The sequence below is a fragment of the Zalophus californianus genome, chromosome 2, assembly GCF_009762305.2.
Source record: "Zalophus californianus isolate mZalCal1 chromosome 2, mZalCal1.pri.v2, whole genome shotgun sequence".
Classification (NCBI taxonomy): domain Eukaryota; kingdom Metazoa; phylum Chordata; class Mammalia; order Carnivora; family Otariidae; genus Zalophus; species Zalophus californianus.
This window is the reverse complement of record NC_045596.1, coordinates 123,121,575-123,140,734: the sequence shown is the minus strand read 5'-3', so window position 1 is coordinate 123,140,734 and position 19,160 is coordinate 123,121,575. Positions and strand designations below refer to the sequence as shown.

The 19,160-nt window shown below is 37.6% G+C and overlaps 1 protein-coding gene across 2 annotated transcripts in view; it reads right to left on the bottom strand.

The window, feature by feature from the left end:
- EDNRA (endothelin receptor type A) overlaps window positions 1–19,160 on the bottom strand; it is a 60,849-nt gene that overhangs the window by 27,622 nt on the left and 14,067 nt on the right. For both annotated transcript variants that reach the window (XM_027598086.2, XM_027598087.2), the window contains exon 3: window positions 3,407–3,534. In XM_027598086.2, coding sequence (XP_027453887.1) covers window positions 3,407–3,534 — 128 coding nt within the window. The remainder of the gene's footprint in view (window positions 1–3,406; window positions 3,535–19,160) is intronic.

The window sequence follows — 19,160 nt, the reverse complement described above, 5'->3', positions numbered from 1 at the left end:
AACAATAGGGATAGGAGCAGCTCTGGGCTGGGTATGTACATGTATTTCTCCATGTACAGAAGCTTCTGTGTTCATGTTTATTGCCTATGTGCTTGTGCTTTAGAGCTGCCTGCCCATAGAAAATTAGCCTTGATATAGAACAGAGGTCACAGGAATGAGTTACATAAATGAGATAAATAAAATGTATAAAGTGGCATAGAGTAAATAAGGAAAATGGGTAACAGGCAATAAAGGTAAATACACTTTCGGTAAATAAGGTTCTACTCCTAGAACGTTACAAACACCCATCACCCCATCCCTAGATATAACTACTACTAATATTTGTCATGTCTCCTTCAAGGAATTTTATATTCATATACCTATACATGTCAGTTATATTTAACCTCCTTATCCATTGGCCTAACATGGGGCAATGAGATTGCTATATTTTCCTGTAAATAATTTTATAAAGAACATTTTTGTGCATGAATTCTCTGTTCAAATTTTTTGGACTGTTTTCTTAGAATCCATCCTAAAAATTATAATTACTGGGTCAGAAGGTGAAAGCATTTGTAGGATTTTACCTTCCTGAAGGGCTGTTTAAATCTCTACTCCCACCAGATATTGAGAAACATGTTTTCTTAATTGGAATTTCTTTGATTACATGAACATTATTCATATGTTAATTAGTCACTTAAGTTTCTTCTTTGGTATTTTTATATTCATGCTCTTTTTATATGGAAGTCTTATGATTTTCATTACTATCTGTATGGCCTCCTTAATTACCAAGTATATTAATATGTTGTAGTTTTGTAACAGGTATTTGCTGGCAAATATTTCCCCCAGCTTCTTTGTTTTTGAAATTTATGAATGCTTGATCTTCATGTTTTAAAGTTTTATGTCCTGAAATCCTTTGATAATTATATTCAGAATTTCTGCCATCCTTTTTAAGTTCAAAAAGTCCTCCTTTTCTAGTGATCAAAAAGATGTTAGCCTACTTTCTTCTACATGGCTTGAGTTTTTACATGCTGGAGCATAGTGGTTAACAAGGCAGACTACTTAGAGTTGATTACTGGCTCCGACATTTGGTCACCAAATGGCCTTGGTTAACCTCTTCCAACCTTAGTCCCCTCATCTGTAAAGTGAGGGTGATTATAGGACCATCACAAGGTGGTGTCGTAAGGACCAAGGACAAGAACTTCTGTAAAGTATTTTTAACAGGGCTTAGCACATACTAATACTCAATAAGTGGTAATTATTATCAATATTATTATTGATATATAGTAAAAGATAAGACTTTAACATGCTTTTTTTCCCCAGATGGCTAAATAGCACTATTTTTCCTTTTCCCATTATACTCAAAGTGATTTGTCTATATTACATTCTCATACAGTATAACACCTGTTTCTGGCTTTCCCATTTATTTCTCAGTATATTTATATGTATGTGCCACACTGTTTTTTGTTGTTGTTGTTTTTAGTTTGGGGAGGAGGGAACAGAGGGAGGGGCGGAGGGAGAGGGATGGAGAGAATCCCAAGCAGGCTCCACACCCAATGTGGAACCCAGCGCAGGGCTCCGTCCAGCGACCCTGAGATCATGACCTGAGCCAAAATCAAGAGTCAGATGCTTAACTGACTGAGCCACCCAGGCACCCATGTGCCAGACCGTTTTAAATACTGTAGCTTTACAATATTTAACACTATTATATAGGAAGAGTATGCATGCAGGAAACATAATTCTTTTTTAAACTATCATGATTATTTTCTTATTTCTTTTCCCCACAGGGATTTTAGAGTTATATTGTAATTGAAAATTTAATTGGATATTGTAATAAGAATACATAGCTACATCTCTAAATATACGACTTGATAAATACCAGAAACATTTTACACGTATTAGTAATGTCACAGATATAATTTAAATGCTTTAATTTTTAGATACTACAACACTTTGAATACAAGACGAAATTGTGTTATTGGGATGATGCTAGGAGTAGGAACAGCAGAGTGAGAATTCATTAGTGAGTAAAATCCAGATTATAAATGCTTACTCAATTTCTTAGGACATGGCCAAAGGTAACATAGTCTGTTATTTCTTCAAGTGTAAGGGACACAGTGGCCAACTAGCCTCTGAAATGTGTTCATACAGCAGCCCTTGATGTCTGCTGTGACGGAGAAGAAAAGCACCCAGACCTCAGGTTTTCCTGCGAACTATGGAGAATCCGACTAATAAGGGAGAAATGCTCTCTGAGCTTGTGTTTACCACTGCATCGGCAACATTTTCATCAGCAGCTGGTGACTAAACTACTTAAAGGAATTTTTTGTGTGTTGTAATTTCAGCAATACATTTTTTTGCAATACATTTATTTTTAATAACACTGCTAAACATTTTGTTTTGTGTTTGACAGTTATTACAGGCATACCTTTATAACAAGGATGCCACGATAATTTTCATCTACTGATGGAATGAGTATTTTTATGTTTTAACAATAACGATTTGGTCCCCCAAAGTAATTGCAGATGATAGATAACAGAATGTCTGTAAAGGCTTAAATGTTCTTTAAGAAAGGGAGTCTTTTATTTCTATGATGATGGGACTCAGTTGCTCTGACAGAATGATTGCCAGAGTGTGAGAGAGAAAAAAATGGAAACCTCTTCTAAATTGTGGTAGATCAATTAAATAGGACATTAAAGAGCATTTGCATAGGAGAATATTCAATATAAAGGAACATTATAGACTGTGTTATAAAGTTCCTAACTTCATTCTTTATAGTTACTGCTATGAAAGTTAGGAGGTGCAGAAAATACCATCTAGAAGGACTTCTTGAGAGAAGTTTTGACATCTCTGTTTGACATCATGAGTTTGACATCAAGAGTCCTCTGTTTGAGGAGAATTCCAGAAAGACTTAGAGATACTTGATGGGTTTTTCAGAATCAGATCAAGGAGTGCTTCTGTTGTTGCCCTCTTTTCAAACACTGTGAAACATTTCAGGTATTGAAAGACACATAGAAAAAAAAATAACAATATTATATATTCACCACCCAGCTCAAGTGATCAAGTATTATACATATAATTGAATGGTATCTTCTTTTTTCTAATGAGAACTCTACCACTGAAAATATAGCATTTGCATGTCCTAAAATCTCCTTTTCCAAGGTTCTTTCCATCCAATATGTGCATTTCTCCTTTGTTGCCACAGGGTGCCAAATGGCTGCTCTAGATACAAATTGCCTGAGCTAAAGATGGCTAATGATCAACAAATGTGTAAAGCGATTCTAAACAGTAGGGTTAGATTGTTGATATTTTAATTCACTTGAAACTAACAACTGTCCTGGGCACCAACTCTCAAGGCTCCTTGACTTCTATTCTTTTTGAGAAAAATGCTTTTCGAAACCTTAACAAGAGTGGTGGGAGAGAACCACATTACCTGTCAACACTGAGAGCGCAGAGATTGAGGACGGTGATCCCCACCGAGGACTTTTGCAAAAAGGGGAACAGCTTGCAAAGAAATACGCCAAAGTCATTGTGATCAAAAGGCCAGCGCCCGGCCAGAAGCTGAAAGAAGGAGACACCGTGGTAAGAAACAACAGAGCTGGCATGGAATCCGTGGACACTTACATTTCTAATTATTCTCTGAACTTCTAAATTGTATTGTTCATTATGCTTTCCAGTTAGCAGGGCAGCAATACAGCATTTTTATCATTTAAAAAATATTTTAAAGCCTTAGTCATTTTTTTTTAATTTGGAAAAATGTAGAGAATGATAAATATAATAACAGAAGAGATGAACCTTTGATCTTACGCGAAGTAGTCATACCACCTACTTTTCATTTTTTTTCCTTCTTTAAATTTTTTTTTATTATGTTCAGTTAGTCACTGTATAGAGTACATCATTAGTTTTTGATGTAGTGTTCAACGATTCATTAGTTGCGTATAACACCCAGTGCTCAACACCACACGTGCCCTCCTTAATACCCATCACCCGGTTTCCCCATCCCCCCACCGGCCTTCCTTCTGAAACCTTCAGTTTGTTTCCCGGAGTCCAGAGTCTCTTGTGGTTTGTCTCCCTCTCTGATTTCTTCCCATTCAGTTTTCCCTCCCTTCCCCTGTGGTCCTCCACACTATTCCTTATGTTTCACATATGAGTGAAACCCTATGATAATCGTCTTTCTCTGCTTGACTTATTTCACTTAGCATAATCCCCTCCAATTCCATCCCTGTCGAGGCAAATGACCACCTACTTTTCAAAGAGCAGCAAAAGGTTAGGGTTTGGGTGACAGCTTGACTGAGAAGCAGGCAGTCATCTCTTAACTAGTTTTACTAAACCATGAGTAAAGCTAGTTTTCAAGTAGCAGTGCTGGAGGATTATATTATCTCTTGACAAGCAGCACGGTCTCTGAATTCAAGGTGATAGAGAATCCTGGAAAAAGGAAGTGGTTTAGGATTACCGACTTGTCATCGGCTTAACACCCTTAACGCCATTTTGGACTTAGCTTTTTCTCTGTGCTGATGGGGCTGACTCTGCTTCACCAGGTGTGTCGTAAGTGGCCTTTCTTTATTTAGGCTTAAACCTCCCTTTATCATACAGACAAATGTGGTTACTCTGATCTGTTTGTAGCATTTGCGGAAAGTCTATTCTTCCATGTTGACAATTTAAAACCTTTGTTGGAAGGAAAGGATGGATACCCTCTAGTGGCTATGGTAAGTAGCAAGAACATAAAGTCCCCTGTGAGTTGCTGATACTTATCTAATTAGGTATTAGAGCAGGAGCATGGGCTTGAATACTAGCTCAGCTACCTAAAAGGGAAGTCCTTGCTGAATACATGATGCCTTTTCAAGAGTAAAAATGGTATTGATTTCCTTTCTAATTTTTGCTTAGTGACTCAGAATTGAAACTGACTCCACTCAATAGGAAACACTATCCTACTAACTTGACAAACCTGTCTTTTTCTTCTTTTTTTGCAAAGTACCTTTTGCCTTAGTGGCTCTGAGTTGAGCTTTGAATTTCTGTTTTGACATATATATATTTTTTAAGATTTATTTATTTATTTTGAGAGAGTGAGAATGAGAGAGAGAGAGTACAGGAGAGGGGGGAGGGTTAGAGGGAGAAGCAGGCTCCTCGCTGAGCAGGGAGCCCAATGCGGGACTCGATCCCGGGACTCCAGGATCATGACCCGAGCCGAAGGCAGTCACTTAACCAACTGAGCCACCCAGGCGCCCATATCTAAAAGATTATGTGAGGTTTAATTTCATGGTCAATGTGGTCATTAATATAATACTCATTTTGAAAATTTAGTAATGTAGGGCTCTCTAAAATTCTATTTTTATGGCTAAAACCTTGTGTGACTTATTTCAGAAATCCTCTTTTTAGTCTTCAAACATATTTCCCTTTCATTTAAAAAATTTTTAAATTTAAATTCAATTTAATTAACATATACTGTATTATTAGTTTCAGGGGTAGAATTTAGTGATTCATCAGCTGCAGACAACAACACCCAGCACTCATTCCATCAAGTGCCATCTTTAATGCCCATCAGGCAATTACCCATTCCCCCACCTGACCTCCCCATCAGCAACTTTCAGTTTGTTTCCTGTATATTTCCCTTTCTTTTGAACAGTTTTCTGAAAGGACCTCTGAATTGAAGAATCCAATTCCGTCTCTCATCTCTTTTTTTTTTCCTTGCACTCTGATGAGTCTTGGTTAGTATCTTCCCAGAATTTCTGCATAAACATTTGTCCAAGGACAATTGGTGGGCTCTTCACAGGAACAATGCCCTAAACTCATGACAGTTTAATGAAACTAATGAATAATTATACCATTGCTGATTGCTGGTTGTTAAGGCTTCATGCAAGTAAAGATATAAAACACTGTTTCTGAGATGAATCTCCCCCCATAAAGAGAAGAAAACATGAAAACTACTTTTTATAGAATGAAAGTTTAATATTTTGTCCCACAAGTGTAATTCTCCACTGAAGACTACAGGATGTAATTAAAATGTGTAGGGATTTTTACAGGATATGCTTTGGAACAATTGAGTTGTTACGGTTGGTTCATATCAGAAACAGAGTATCCCAAAATCCATGTGGATGGATTTCCCAATTCACACATCCAATAATGAGAGAAAAGGATGTTTCTTGCTTAACAAGGGAGACTCTGAAGTCCTGTGAGGGTCTAAATGACAAGGGCTAAGAAAAATGATCCAGAAAAAAACACACCTGAGCATGTATTGTTTCAGACCCTTCCAATCTCAATTGAATTTTTTCCTTTTTCATGCTTGCCAAAGCTTTCAATTAGGGTGAGATGTAGAGGAAGGACTGAAGGGAAAGATATCACAGAATTGGTGGGCACCAAAAAGATCACAGAATTGTCTTTCTTTGACATAAGTAGAGTTTTGTTATTTTTGTTGTTATTTTTCCTTTCCCCAGGAGTGAGCATTGATTCTTCTTGGGAATTAAAGACAAGGGGAAATGAAAGATATCATTGGAGAGGGGCGCCGGGGTGGCCCAGTCAGTTAAGTGTCTGACTCTTGATTTCGGCTCAGGTCATGATCTCAGGGTCGTGAGATTGAGCCCTGAGTCGAGTCGGGCTCTGTACTCGGCAGGCAGGCTGCTTGAGACTCTCTCTCTCTCTGAACCCCTCCCACCACTTGCACTCTCTCTCTCTCAAATAAATAAATAAATCTTAAAAAAAAAAAAAGAAATCATTGGAGGAAATTTCCAGACAATCACAGTGCAGAATTTTCTAACCTATATCCACTTCATTCTGAAAGGATGGATGGACGGTAACAGTCCTAAAGCAGCTGGGGGGAAGTTAGGCCACTGCCGGGGGTAACTTCTTCCTTTTCTCGTTAAAGGTGACTTCCTCAAAGAGGCCCCCATTTGCTACCCAATCTCAGTAGGTTCTGCTTATTAATCTTTTCCTCATGGAACCAGTGTGGGAGTAATTTTACATTCCAAGTCTCAGATTACTCTGGTTTAGCAATAAAGCATATACAAAAGAAAGAGGGAATCAAAGAGGCATAGAGTGTAGATGACCTATTTTTCTCTTATTTAGAAGAGGTATTTTAGAACTTCTGAAAGACCACTTACTGGGAATGCATCCTTTCTGTTATTTACTAGCATTTGAAATTGAAAACAATATTTAAAATGGTAAAAATTAAGCTGTATAGAAACATAATGAAAAGCAAACCTTCCTTCCAGTCAAAGCCCCTAAACTCTCTGCCCAAAGGCAACCATTGTTAATTGTTTAATGTTTTCTCCCAGAAAACTTCCTTTGTACATAAGAGCATATGCTCTTAAAAAAGTAGGAACATATGGAAATAATATCTTTTAACAGTCTTTTATGATCTTTTTTGCCTAGAGTACTTTTCTGGTAAGCAGTTCTATTGCTTAATTAAAAGGTTTTGATTTTTAAAAGCACATCAGTGAAAGAATTCAGACTAGGATAGGAAAAAATAAGTAACTGTATAGGATAAATCTAGACCACAGCAAAGGAATTGGTTGATTTCATTAATGTTAACAAGCTACTATCAATTCAATGAAAGAAAAACCAAACTACTCTGACAAACTGACAAGTTGGATTGGTTCAAAGGGTTAATCAAGCACCAGGTAGCCACAGCTTATTTTTGCCATACAAGGGCCTATACTATTATGAACCCTCATATTTATAACTTCCAAGGACATCACATAGTCCCTAGCACATAGTAGGTGTTGAATGAATTAATAATCCCAACTCATTAATTCAGGAAAATATTTTCATATTTTGAAATTAGATAGTACCAATTTTGCCCCGAAAACACATTCATCTTGTAATTTACTTTTTATTTTTAGAAGTTGTTTATCAGTATTCCAGAGTAGTATTTCCATTCCTTACGTTGAAAGAAACCATGCACCAGCTAATGAGTTGTTTGAGGAAGTGGGAGAATACTGTTCTATTTAAGACTGCAGGTTAAAGAGGAGCTGCCACAAACTCTTTGGAGACCTTGCAGTCTGGGCTGTGATGAGACTGTCCAGCCTGATAAGAACCACAGAGCAGACACTTGGACATGATGCACATCCTGTGGTCTAATTGCATTCTCAAGTGGATACAGAGGAACACCACAGACCAATCTCTGGGACAGTAGAGGGCAGTCTGCTGAGTATGGATTTTATTGAAGGATACTTTCCTTGGTTCTAGCCTAGGGGATTTTTCTACAGTTGAAATCCCTGATCATCACTTGAAAACTAAAGTACTTCTAAATGGCAGAAATTAATGTTGAAACTATGTCTATGTGTGGCTGATTTGGATTATGTCTAAACCATTATAAAATTGACAGGCTGCATTTTTTTAACCTGTCAAAAATAGATTTACCTAAGGACTTATACTGCATGGTACACTCATAAGCAACCTGTTTTTAGAATGACTAGATCCAAAAGCAGGATCTCTGTCCACCACTATGTTTAGTACAAAGCAATGTCTACTTGGTTGGAACCTCTCAGATATGTGCAATGTACCTGTTTATGTCAGTTTTCTGGAACATAACAACCGGAAAGAAAGCAAAAATGTAATGAGCCAGTTGGTTGATGTGAAATTTATGCCCTAAAACTCATGTACTTTCCTTATGGGCAAACTGCCTGAGTCTTCACCGCAGGATGATTTCTACTTTACCCCCAGTGCTTTAAATTTGAGCTTTCATTGTTCTTTAGTCCAGTGCACATCTAAAGCTGCTCATTACTAGGAATGCTTCAGAGTAATAGTTCTCAGTCTTGCCTGTACATGAGAATGATTTAGGGAGGTTTTAAGAATCCCAGTACCTGGGCCATGCCCCTAGACTAGTACTTCTCATCTTGGGGCAATTTGCCCCCTGAAGGACATTTGGCAATGTCTAGAGACATTTTTGGTTATCACAATTGGGTTGGGGAACAGAAGCTACTAACATCCAGCTGGTAGAGAATAGGCCTCCCCAGTGAATAATTATCCAGCCTAAAATGTCTATAGTGCTAAGGTTGAAAACCCTACTGTAGACCAATAAGCCAGAATCCTCGGGGCTGGGATACAAGCCTCAGTAGTTTCTTAAAGCTCCCAGGTGATTCCAGTGTACAGCCAAGGTTGAGAATCATTGCTCCACTGTAGTGGGTCTCAAGCTTTCACAGCATCAGAATCACGTGGAAGGCTCATTAAACCAGATTGCTGGGCTCCATTCCCAGAGTTTCTGATTTAGTAGATCTGAGGTGGGGCCTGAGGATTTGCATTTTTTAATTTTATTTATTTATTGTAGTATAGTTGATATGCAGCATTTGCATTTCTAAAGAGTTCCCAGGTGATGCTGATAGTGTTGGTCCATCACCCACACTCTAGAAGCACCATGGTCAACAAAAAATGATAGCTGACAGCCAGATAGTGCAGGAGCAGAAATGGTATAAAATACAGACATATGAAATCAAACTCACAATAGTTTAGGGCCTGCATCCCAGTACCTCCTCACCCCAGCAGTCCCAAAAGGCATCAGTACATAAAAGTACAGTTCAATACCGGGTGACTTCACTGTTATGCAAGTCCCTAATATTATATAGCCTAATGCTTCAGGCCTCATCAGACTGGCACTACAGAATAAGGCTGTTTTTCCCCTCAATTCAGCTTAGGTTGTGAACTCGTAAGACTTAGGTTCAAGTCCAAGATCTACCTGTTACAACGCAACTAATGAATCATTGAACGCTACATCAAAAACTAATGATGTACTGTATGGTGACTAACTGAACATATAATAATAAAAAAATCAAGATCTACCTGTTACTGTGTGACCTTGGGTAAACCCCTGTAATTCTCATTTCTGTATTTGTTAAGAGGGGTGGTTCTCATGCCTCCAACAATGGAATGATGACCACCTGGGGCTCAATCAGAACAATGCATTAAGGAGGGCACGTAGTGCATGGAGCACTGGGTGTTATACGAAAACAATGAATCGTGGATCACCATATCAAAAAGTAATGATGTATTGTATGGTGACTAACATAATATAATAAAAATAAATTAAATTAAAAAAAGAACAATGCATATGAAAGAATTCTGCAAACTGAATCTGTACCACACATTAGTTATTTTGAATTGCTATAATTTGTAATAATAAATGGAAATGTACCATTTATGCACAACTTAATGAAAACAAGGATAATAGAAATGAATTTGCCCCTCTTTATCTATTCCAGATGTCATCTCCTGCCATTTAATGCTATTATTTGGGTATTACTTTTGTTATTGTCATGGCATCTTAATAATGGGATAAATAAAACCAGTGGCACATTTTTTGTGTGTGCTCATTTTCCTTCCATCCCATCCGGTGTGGCTGAGGGATTCTCTTCCTCCCTTCATCCACTCCACCCATCCTAGACAGGAATGAGGGATTTATGAACACAGTTGATAGTAGCTGAAAATCTCAAATTAAATGTTCTCTTCTCCTCACCATGAATTATGGTAGTGTCACTTGGAATTGAAGATGATGGGCCAGGTACCAAGGTTCAAAAAGTGGGATTCTAAGGTTTTCTTCCTTGCTGGGGGAGGGGCTGGGATGTAGAAGTTGAATAGTCAAATCAGTAGTAAACAAGAACATCTTCCAATAACACAGACTGAGTTAATTATAAGGCCTGTTGCTGCCCAGGACAGGCCTTTAATGTGAACATGCTCTCTGGCTGTTGCAAATCTCAAATCAGATACAATAAAATAAATCACTGTGCATGACTGAGAAAGGATTTTGCTTTTCCTTTATGTTTTAATTGCTTCAGGATTGAGGCAGAGATTTTTTTTTTTTAAGATTTTATTCATTTATTTGAGAGAGAGAGAGAAAAGCATGAGCAGGGGGAGTGGGAGAGGGAGAAGCAGGCTCCCCGCTGAGCAGCCCGATGCAGGGCCTGATCCCAGGACCCCGGGATCATGACCTGAGCTGAAGGCAGATAATTAACAGATTGAGCCACCCAGGTGCCCCAAGGCAGAGTTTTCATAGAGATAAACAAAGTAAAAACCGTGGCTTCTACTCTATCCACACATATTTTCCTCCCACAGGCCCCTTTTGCCTCCTGACCAGCCCCACATTTGGAGTGTATGACAAATGCTGAGCAGAGCAGCACTCCGTGAACATTCTCAGTTCTGGTGCTCGGTGCCGTCAGTGACCTAGGGGGATGGGAAAGCACTTCTTTTTCATTAAAGCAAATGACTTGGCATAGCAGTTAAGAGCGTGAGCCCTGAAGCTCTCCTCGGACTGGACTTAAGGCTCTGCTATGTTCCCGTGTGCCCTTGGCTTGTTGATTAACCTCACTGCTTTTCAGTTCCTCTACAAGATGAAGACGGGGTGGCAACTACCTCGGAGGATTACTGTAGGCAACAGGTGAAGACAATCCAAACAGAGGGATCAGCAGAAGTAAGCATCTGGAAGAGTGAGCTATGTGTACAGATGATTGTTATCAGTCTCTACTTTTTGTCCTGTTCTTCCATGAGAACGTGAAGGAGGATCATCCAGGTTACCAGGGAGGCAGGGTGGTAGAAGATGACCGAAGCATAAGAGACCTCATTCTCAAGGAAATCACTACCTGGAAGATGAACAGATGGAACAGTTCCTAAAGAAGCTGTAAGCAACATCCCGTGGCAGCTCAACAGAAGGAGAAGGTGGTCTGGCACAATGGCAGAGGGAATAGGATCTGGAGTCTGTGATGTCCCCTGGCATCACTTGGACAAGGTAACTGTGCCTCAGAGAAAACTGGAGATAAAAAAGAATCTATGCCCTCCGGTGGATGTGGGTATGAAATGAATTAATCCATGCAAAGCACTCAGAACATGGCCTAGCCCATCACAGATCCTTAGTGTTAGTTCCCGTGAGGCCCTGCTCCCGCTACTCTGCACTCCCCTGGAAAACATGGAGTTGCTACTCCCTGCTGTCTGCATCTTACACTACTGAATTGTCAGTGTTTCTGTTTGCTGAGGTCTTAACTTTTTAGAATCTGAAATACATAGCTGTTGAGAACAACCAGGTGGGGACGCCTGGGTGGCTCATTCGGTGAAGTTCTGCCTCTAGCTCAGGTTATGATCCTAGGGTCCTGGGATCAAGTCCCATATGGGGCTCCTTGTTCCGCAGGGAGCCTGCTTCTCCCTCTGCCTGCTGCTCCCCCCACTTGTGCTTTTTCTCTCTGAAAATTAATAAAATCTTGAAAGAAAAAAAACAACCAAGTGGAGGAGAGGAAAGAAAAAGAGAAAAATACTTTTTGAAACCAGAGTTCCAAAGCCATGAAGGTTTCTTCCTTAGAAGAAAGACGGTTTACCCAAGATAATGGGCTTATTATCCTCAACAGTCTCAGTTACCTGAAGGCTGGGAATGAAAAGAAATATTTCTTTCAAATAACTATTTCCTGTAAGGATGCCAATCTAGAAGCAGGGGACCTGGACGTGTGCTTATTTTGCATGCAGAAAACCAAAGGATCATTAGGTGGAAAAGAATTAAACTTCTTTAAAGCAGTAACATCAGAAGGACTCAATGTCAAAATTACACAGGTCAGTGTCAAAGATATGTGTCAATACTTTAAGATTTCATTCATAACAGAGAGAAGATTTATGTTGGAAAAAATGAGCCTGTTTTTTCCTGAATGGAGAAAAGATTTTACATATGTGTCATGACTGGAGGCTTACCTTTTCTTGTAACAAAGTGCAAGCATAGTTAATTATAGAAAATAAGTGCTCTGACCTAGACACAGAGTAAGGCCCAAAACCTATGAAAAATTTTATTGTTTCTTTTATTCAGCAGTCTCTATAGTAGTACATGCTGGTACTTATTTAAAAGAAACCTGCAGGCAAAACCAATACAGAACAAAGCAAAACAGAACAAAAGAGATCCCCACATATAGATTTACAGAGTAGCTACAAAAGACTTATCAAGAATTGGGGTTAAGTAGGAAAAAGGGAAAGTCAATGGCCTAGTTGAAGGCACGCGGCCTATTTAATGATTTAATGTGTAAAATCTTAAGAACTGGAGTTAGTCCTTCATTGTAAAGTATGTCACGTGGTCATAGGAAATTAATTATCCTATGTGTAGTTAGAAACAATGATCTAACCAAGAAATGGTATGAAGCATGAAGAAAGGGTATCGTATGTGTCTTGGGGGAGGGTAGGGAGAACACAATTGATGCTGAAGCTGATGTGTTATAGTAGCTAAGGTTGAGGTGATTTTGAATATGTAATAACAGAAAGTCATTCGACAATAAAACTTCAAGATTTCCAATAGCTGAGACATAAAGTGAAAAAAAAAATACCCAAGATGTCCGAATTACCAGTCATGTAATGAAACTTCACAGAAGAATGACATGCATTTTAACAATTCACCATTAAAGTTTCGGAAGCCTGGCTATCTTCTGGGGAAGTGCGATGTGTGGTATAGAGAGTATTAAAACCACAAAAGTTATATTAAATGGGAAGAGAGAAGAGTGGAACATCTTGAGGGGGAAGCTGGAAATCCTGACTTCCAGCTCCAGTTCTGTCGGAAATCTACGGGCCTTGCTTCCCTCCTCTGCCAAATAATCTAGTTCTGGCCCAACATTTTTTATCTCTAAATTCTTTGCCAGCTCATAAATTGTGTGATTTCTTTTTCGCATCAGAACTCCAGTCTGTAACTGGTTTCTCTGAAACTATGATCAACTCCATTTATCCCTAATCCTTACCTCAATCCTTCCCTTGATTTTGGACGATTTTTTTTCCCAATTTCTCTTTTATCTTTCCCATCTGTGACTCTTTTAGTCCTCTTGGCCCTTTTTTTTCTACCCAAAAGGATTAAGGATGTCAAAATCTGTGGGACTCCCATAGATTGAAGCATTGTAGTTTTATACTAAACATCCGAACTCCTTGCAAGAGTGGTTCTATAATTTTTCATTCTCACCAGCCATGTATGTTTATTTTATCCATTCTGATAGGTGTGTAGTGGTATCTCACTGTGGTTTCCATTTAATATTTCCCTAATGGCTGATGATGTTGAGCATCTTTTCATGTGTTTGTTGGGTCATCTGTATATCCTTTTCAGTAAAATTTCTGTTTCTATTTTTCCCCATTTTCTATTTGGATTTGTTGTTGTTGTTGTTGTTGAGTTTTGAGAGTTTCCTATATATTCTAGGTATTAGCCTTTATTGGATTTGTCGATTGCAAATATTTCCTCCTAGTCTGTAGCCTTCTTTCATCTTCTTGAGAGGGTTCTTTGCAGAGTAGAAGTTTTAAGTTTTGATAAAGTTCTATTTATCATTTATCATTTTTTTCTTTTATAGATTATCCTTCAATCCTTTTATAGATTATCAAGTCTAAGAACTCTTTACCTAGTCCTAGATCCCAAAGATTTTCTTCCTTTTTGTCTCTAAAGTTTTATACTTTTACATTTTCATTTAAGTCCATAGTTTAAAAAATTATTCTTAATTGTGGCAAAATATACATAACATGAAAATTACCAAGTAGCCATTTGTCATGGGTCAGGGATATCTTTAGCAGAGAAGAGGTAGTTTGAACAGAATGAGGGGATGCACTGAGGATCAAGGAACCTAAAAAGGGATTGAATGATAAATATTAAGCCCTAAGGCACTTACTTTTCTCCTTTCATTCATTTATCCAAAATTTCTGGCTAGGCAGTAACATTTTATTAGATGTAATCAATTCTGTACCAGCTTTGTCTTCTGGACCATTTCCACAAACTATGAAATGTTTATCATTTCATGAGAGTTAATTAAGAGTTATTGCAAACAAGTAAAGAACTTGTTTGCAAAAAAAAACATAGTAGAGGTGGACTCTGGTCTATCAGCTGAGAGACTGCTTTTATTACATCAACCTGAAAGCAGAACCAATTTGAATTAGGATCTCTGTAAGATTATAAACAGCTCAGGGCGCCTAGGTGGCTGAGATGGTTAAGCGTCTGCCTTCGGCTCAGGTCATGATCCCAGGGTCCTGGGATCGAGTCCCACATCGGGCTCCCTGCTCCTTGGGGGCCTGCTTCTCCCTCTGCCTCTCTCTCTCTCTGTCTCTCATGAATCAATAAATAAAATCTTAAAAAAAAGATTATAAACAGCTCAGTGTTCTGGTTCATACAATTGGAACTAAAAATGTTGACTCCTCACATTCTGAGAATCTATGTTCCCTGCCTCTCTCCCTCCCTCCTTCCACCTGTTCTTCTTTTCCTAAGTATATACGAACTGCCTTCTGTGTACCTGATGAATTACACCCCGTGGAAGAGTTGAGTCCCAGGGATGGATCTATCACCCAACTTTTGTCTTTTCCCTCCAACCCCTGTAGCTCCTCCTTCTTTCACCCAACAACTGAGAAAGGGCTGATATATACAGAGAATATCTGATGCCACAAAATTACATGTACACACACACACACACACACACACACACAGTGTATAAAAAAGGAACACAGAGCATTTCTGATCCTTTCCCTATTTTCCCCTTTGTGACATGGCCCTTTGGTCCATTATCAAAGAAAAATTCCTTGAATTTTATAGCACAGAGATAAAAAAAAAGTCATTTATTTTAAATTTTGGCCATGTAATTTAATTGGCCTATCAAAGAAATGTAAAGTGTAGTGATTTTCTGATAAAATAATTTCAAATATGTAAAGGTTTTGTCTTTAAGATCTTTAGAGAGTACATTTTTTTTGGTATGAAAATTCCCTAAAATAGATGGAAAAGTCTTCTTTACTTCTTTTTCTTAACTGAAACATGAGTGCCTGTCCAAAATCTGGTCACCTGGTTTAGTGCTGCTCTTAATTGTTTGAAAGACAATATAATCATTATCTCTAAGTTCATGACAAAGAATTTAGAACTTCTTCAGTTTTGACCACAGATCCATGATTTGTCCAATAGGCTTCATGGATACCTGGTCACTGAGACACTCAATGAGGCCAAAGTTCTGATGTGCAATAACTAAATGGGGAAGACCAAGAGATGATCTTCTATTTGATGTTAGTAGTCACCTCAGGAACAAGCCTACTATGCGTCATTATGCCTAACGTGACTCCATGAGATGGGGGGCTCTTCATTATTCTTTCCATATAAAAATAACGACTTGAGAGATCTAGTGATTTATTTAAGATCAGTCACAAACCATTTAAAAAAACATATTTTGATTTCTTGGGATTATGCCCATTTACTTTTGGGGGCATTGAAGGCCAAGCCACTTAAAAAAAATCAAAGGTTAGTAAGATGTAGTAATATTTTTGAAGTTCAGGTCTTGAGCTTTGACATGCTAGGGATCAAAATGAAGAATGAGAGGCAAGGATGAAAAACAGGAGCAGGGTAGTTGGTGAGATGCCACGCTTTTTTTTTTGTAAATGGCCAGATAGCAAATATTTTAGCCTTTGCAGACCATATGATATCTGTCAAAACTATTTATGTGAATAATTGGGTATGGCTGTGTTCCAATAAAAATTCATTTACAAAAATAGGCGATGGGTGGGGTTTGGCCCACTGGTTGTAGTTTGTCCACCCCTGGGTCAGAGAATCAGGAAAAAGCAGAAGTGGTAAGTACTCAGCGCTTGCAGATGAGGTACTGGAGTCTCCCTTTTAGTGTCTACTACCTTCCAGATTCACTTCGTGGCCCAGGACTGGAGGCAACTTTAAGGTCCGTCCATTAACACCAATGAAAATATTACTGTGAAGCTAATTATTTCTTTGGAACAAAAGCAGGAAAAGTTTCAACACATCACCTGAGTTCAAATGCATTTTCATAAGATTTCACACACTTCTGAATACCTTCTGGGAGTATGTATAACCTGCATTGTAAGACCATTGTTAAGTTCCATTTGAAATCAAGTCGGAGGTTTTTTGTTTTTAATTTTTTTAAATTTTATTATGTATGTTAATCACCATATATTACATCATTAGTTTTTGATGTAATGTTCCATGAGTCGGTGGTTTTGATGAATACAATTTCTTTATCGGGATGCTGCAATGCAAATTTTGCAGATGACATTAAGGGGGATTTTATTTTGTCTTCATAAACTATATTTTACTACTGGTAAATTTCTATAGCAACCCTCCCTTACCAGTGTAGTAACCAGATTATAACTAAACCTCCAAGTATTACCTAGCAAGTGGCACATCCAAGATACGTCACTTAACAAAATTAACCTCAGAAAGATTGTGTGGAAAATTTCATCAGTTCAACTTAAACTCCCACAACATTTACTGTCTGCAATCATGGTTTAAAAAAGCGTTTTTTGAATCTGCGTTTCATGGTGTGTTTTAACATTATAAAATAAATAACCATTTATTATAGCCATAATGGAAAATGCTGAAACCTAATTTTATTTCTGTAACTCTAGAAATTAATTTGATTAGTTTTGTTTTAGATGCATATATTACTTTGGGAGAATGAGAAATGACAGTGTTTCTGTTTTTAAATAAAATGTTAATTGGTGTTTCACATTCAAAATGTTTTTCATGTGTGTGTGTTTGGTGGTCTCAAAAACTTTCAACAAAACACCAAAGTATAAAATTGCAGTGGCATTTGGGTTAACTTGATTGTATGTGTTTGTATTTTCAAACAGAATGTATGCCACTAAAGTCATGGCTATCCTAGATTTGTGTTTTCTATAGGTACTTAGCTAATGTGTGAGTTGATTTGGGGATTATCCATTATGGAGGCAGGTAACAGATTTGCTTGAAAGGCAAAGAAGAATTACAATGAACAAAATTCACACATATACCACCACACAGGTCTTTAGAGCATCTAGAATTAGAAAAAAATTCCTGTTTAGGAAATACTGCCCAATTCCTAATACTGTACCATGTCCTGGTAAGTTCTCCAAAATTACTGATCAAAATTTATATTAAAGATTTATAATCAAGATTTAAATTAGAATATATATTTAATATAGAGGCGTATGTTCATATGTAAGGATTACATATATATTTTTATATATACATATGTAGGTTATACATATGTATATATATTTCAGCATATGTATGCATACAAAGATGCTTTTGAGAATATGCATAAATGCACTATTCTTATTAGCTCAAAATTAAGAACTACTTAAATGCCTCCATATAGTGGAGTGGATAAATAAATTGTGGCATATCCAGACAAGGAAGTACTATGGAGTAATGAGAACGAATAAGTTACAACACAACAATGTGGGTTACTCTCACAAATATAATGTTGAGCAAAAGAAGCCATACAAAGAAGAATATATATCATATGATTCCATTTACATAAAATACAAAAACAGGCAAATTCATGACATTAGAAGTCAGGAAAGTGGTTGCCTTGGGAGTTAGGGTGGTTAATGACTGAGGGACTTCTGGGTGCAGGTAATGTTCTGTTTCTTGATCCTGGTTACACAGAGTGTTCATTTTGTGAAAATTCATGGAGCTGACATGTACATTTTTCTGGATGTATATTATATTCAATAAAAATTTTAAAAAGTTTACACAGTATTATGGCTCTTAGATTATGTAACATTTCCCTAATTTTCATAGGTTTTAGCTTCTATAAGAAAATCAAATTCGAGGAAACGGTGGGAATATGCCAAGAAATGGTGTTTATGACATAAATGACATTATTTTAAAGGAGAAATTTTGGAGTGTCCTAGACATTTTTATTTTATGGAACTAAGTTAAAAGTTCACAGCAGAGATTTTTTTTTCTTTCTCTCTTGGTACAGACATTCTGCATAATTTCTTCATCAGATAGAAAACTCATGTGGGACGGGGCATAGTACAGTGTTCAGTATTTGGCAGAGATGTGTGCTCATTACCTTTCACACTTTGACAGGCTATGGCTGTGGACACTTTTAACATGTTCAATAATTATTTGCTTTACTTGTTGCTTTTATAATTAGGGCTATTCAAGTTCCATGCTTAGTTTTTCTTTCTTTCTTCTTTCTTTCTTCCTTCCTTCCTTCCTTCCTTCCTTCCTCCCTCCCTCCCTCCCTCCCTCCCTCCTTTCTTTCTTCCTTTTTCCTTCCTTCATTCCTTCCTTCCTTTTCTTTCTCTTTCTTTCTTTCTTTCTTTCTTTCTTTCTTTCTTTCTTTCTTTCCTCTTTCTTCTTTCTTTTTCTCTTTCTTTTTCTTTTCTCTTTCTTCTTTCTTTCTTTCTTTTTTTCTTTCCTTCCTTCCTTTTTCCTTCCTTCATTCCTTCCTTCCTTTTCTTTCTCTTTCTTTCTTTCTCTTTCTTTCTTTCTCTTTCTTTCT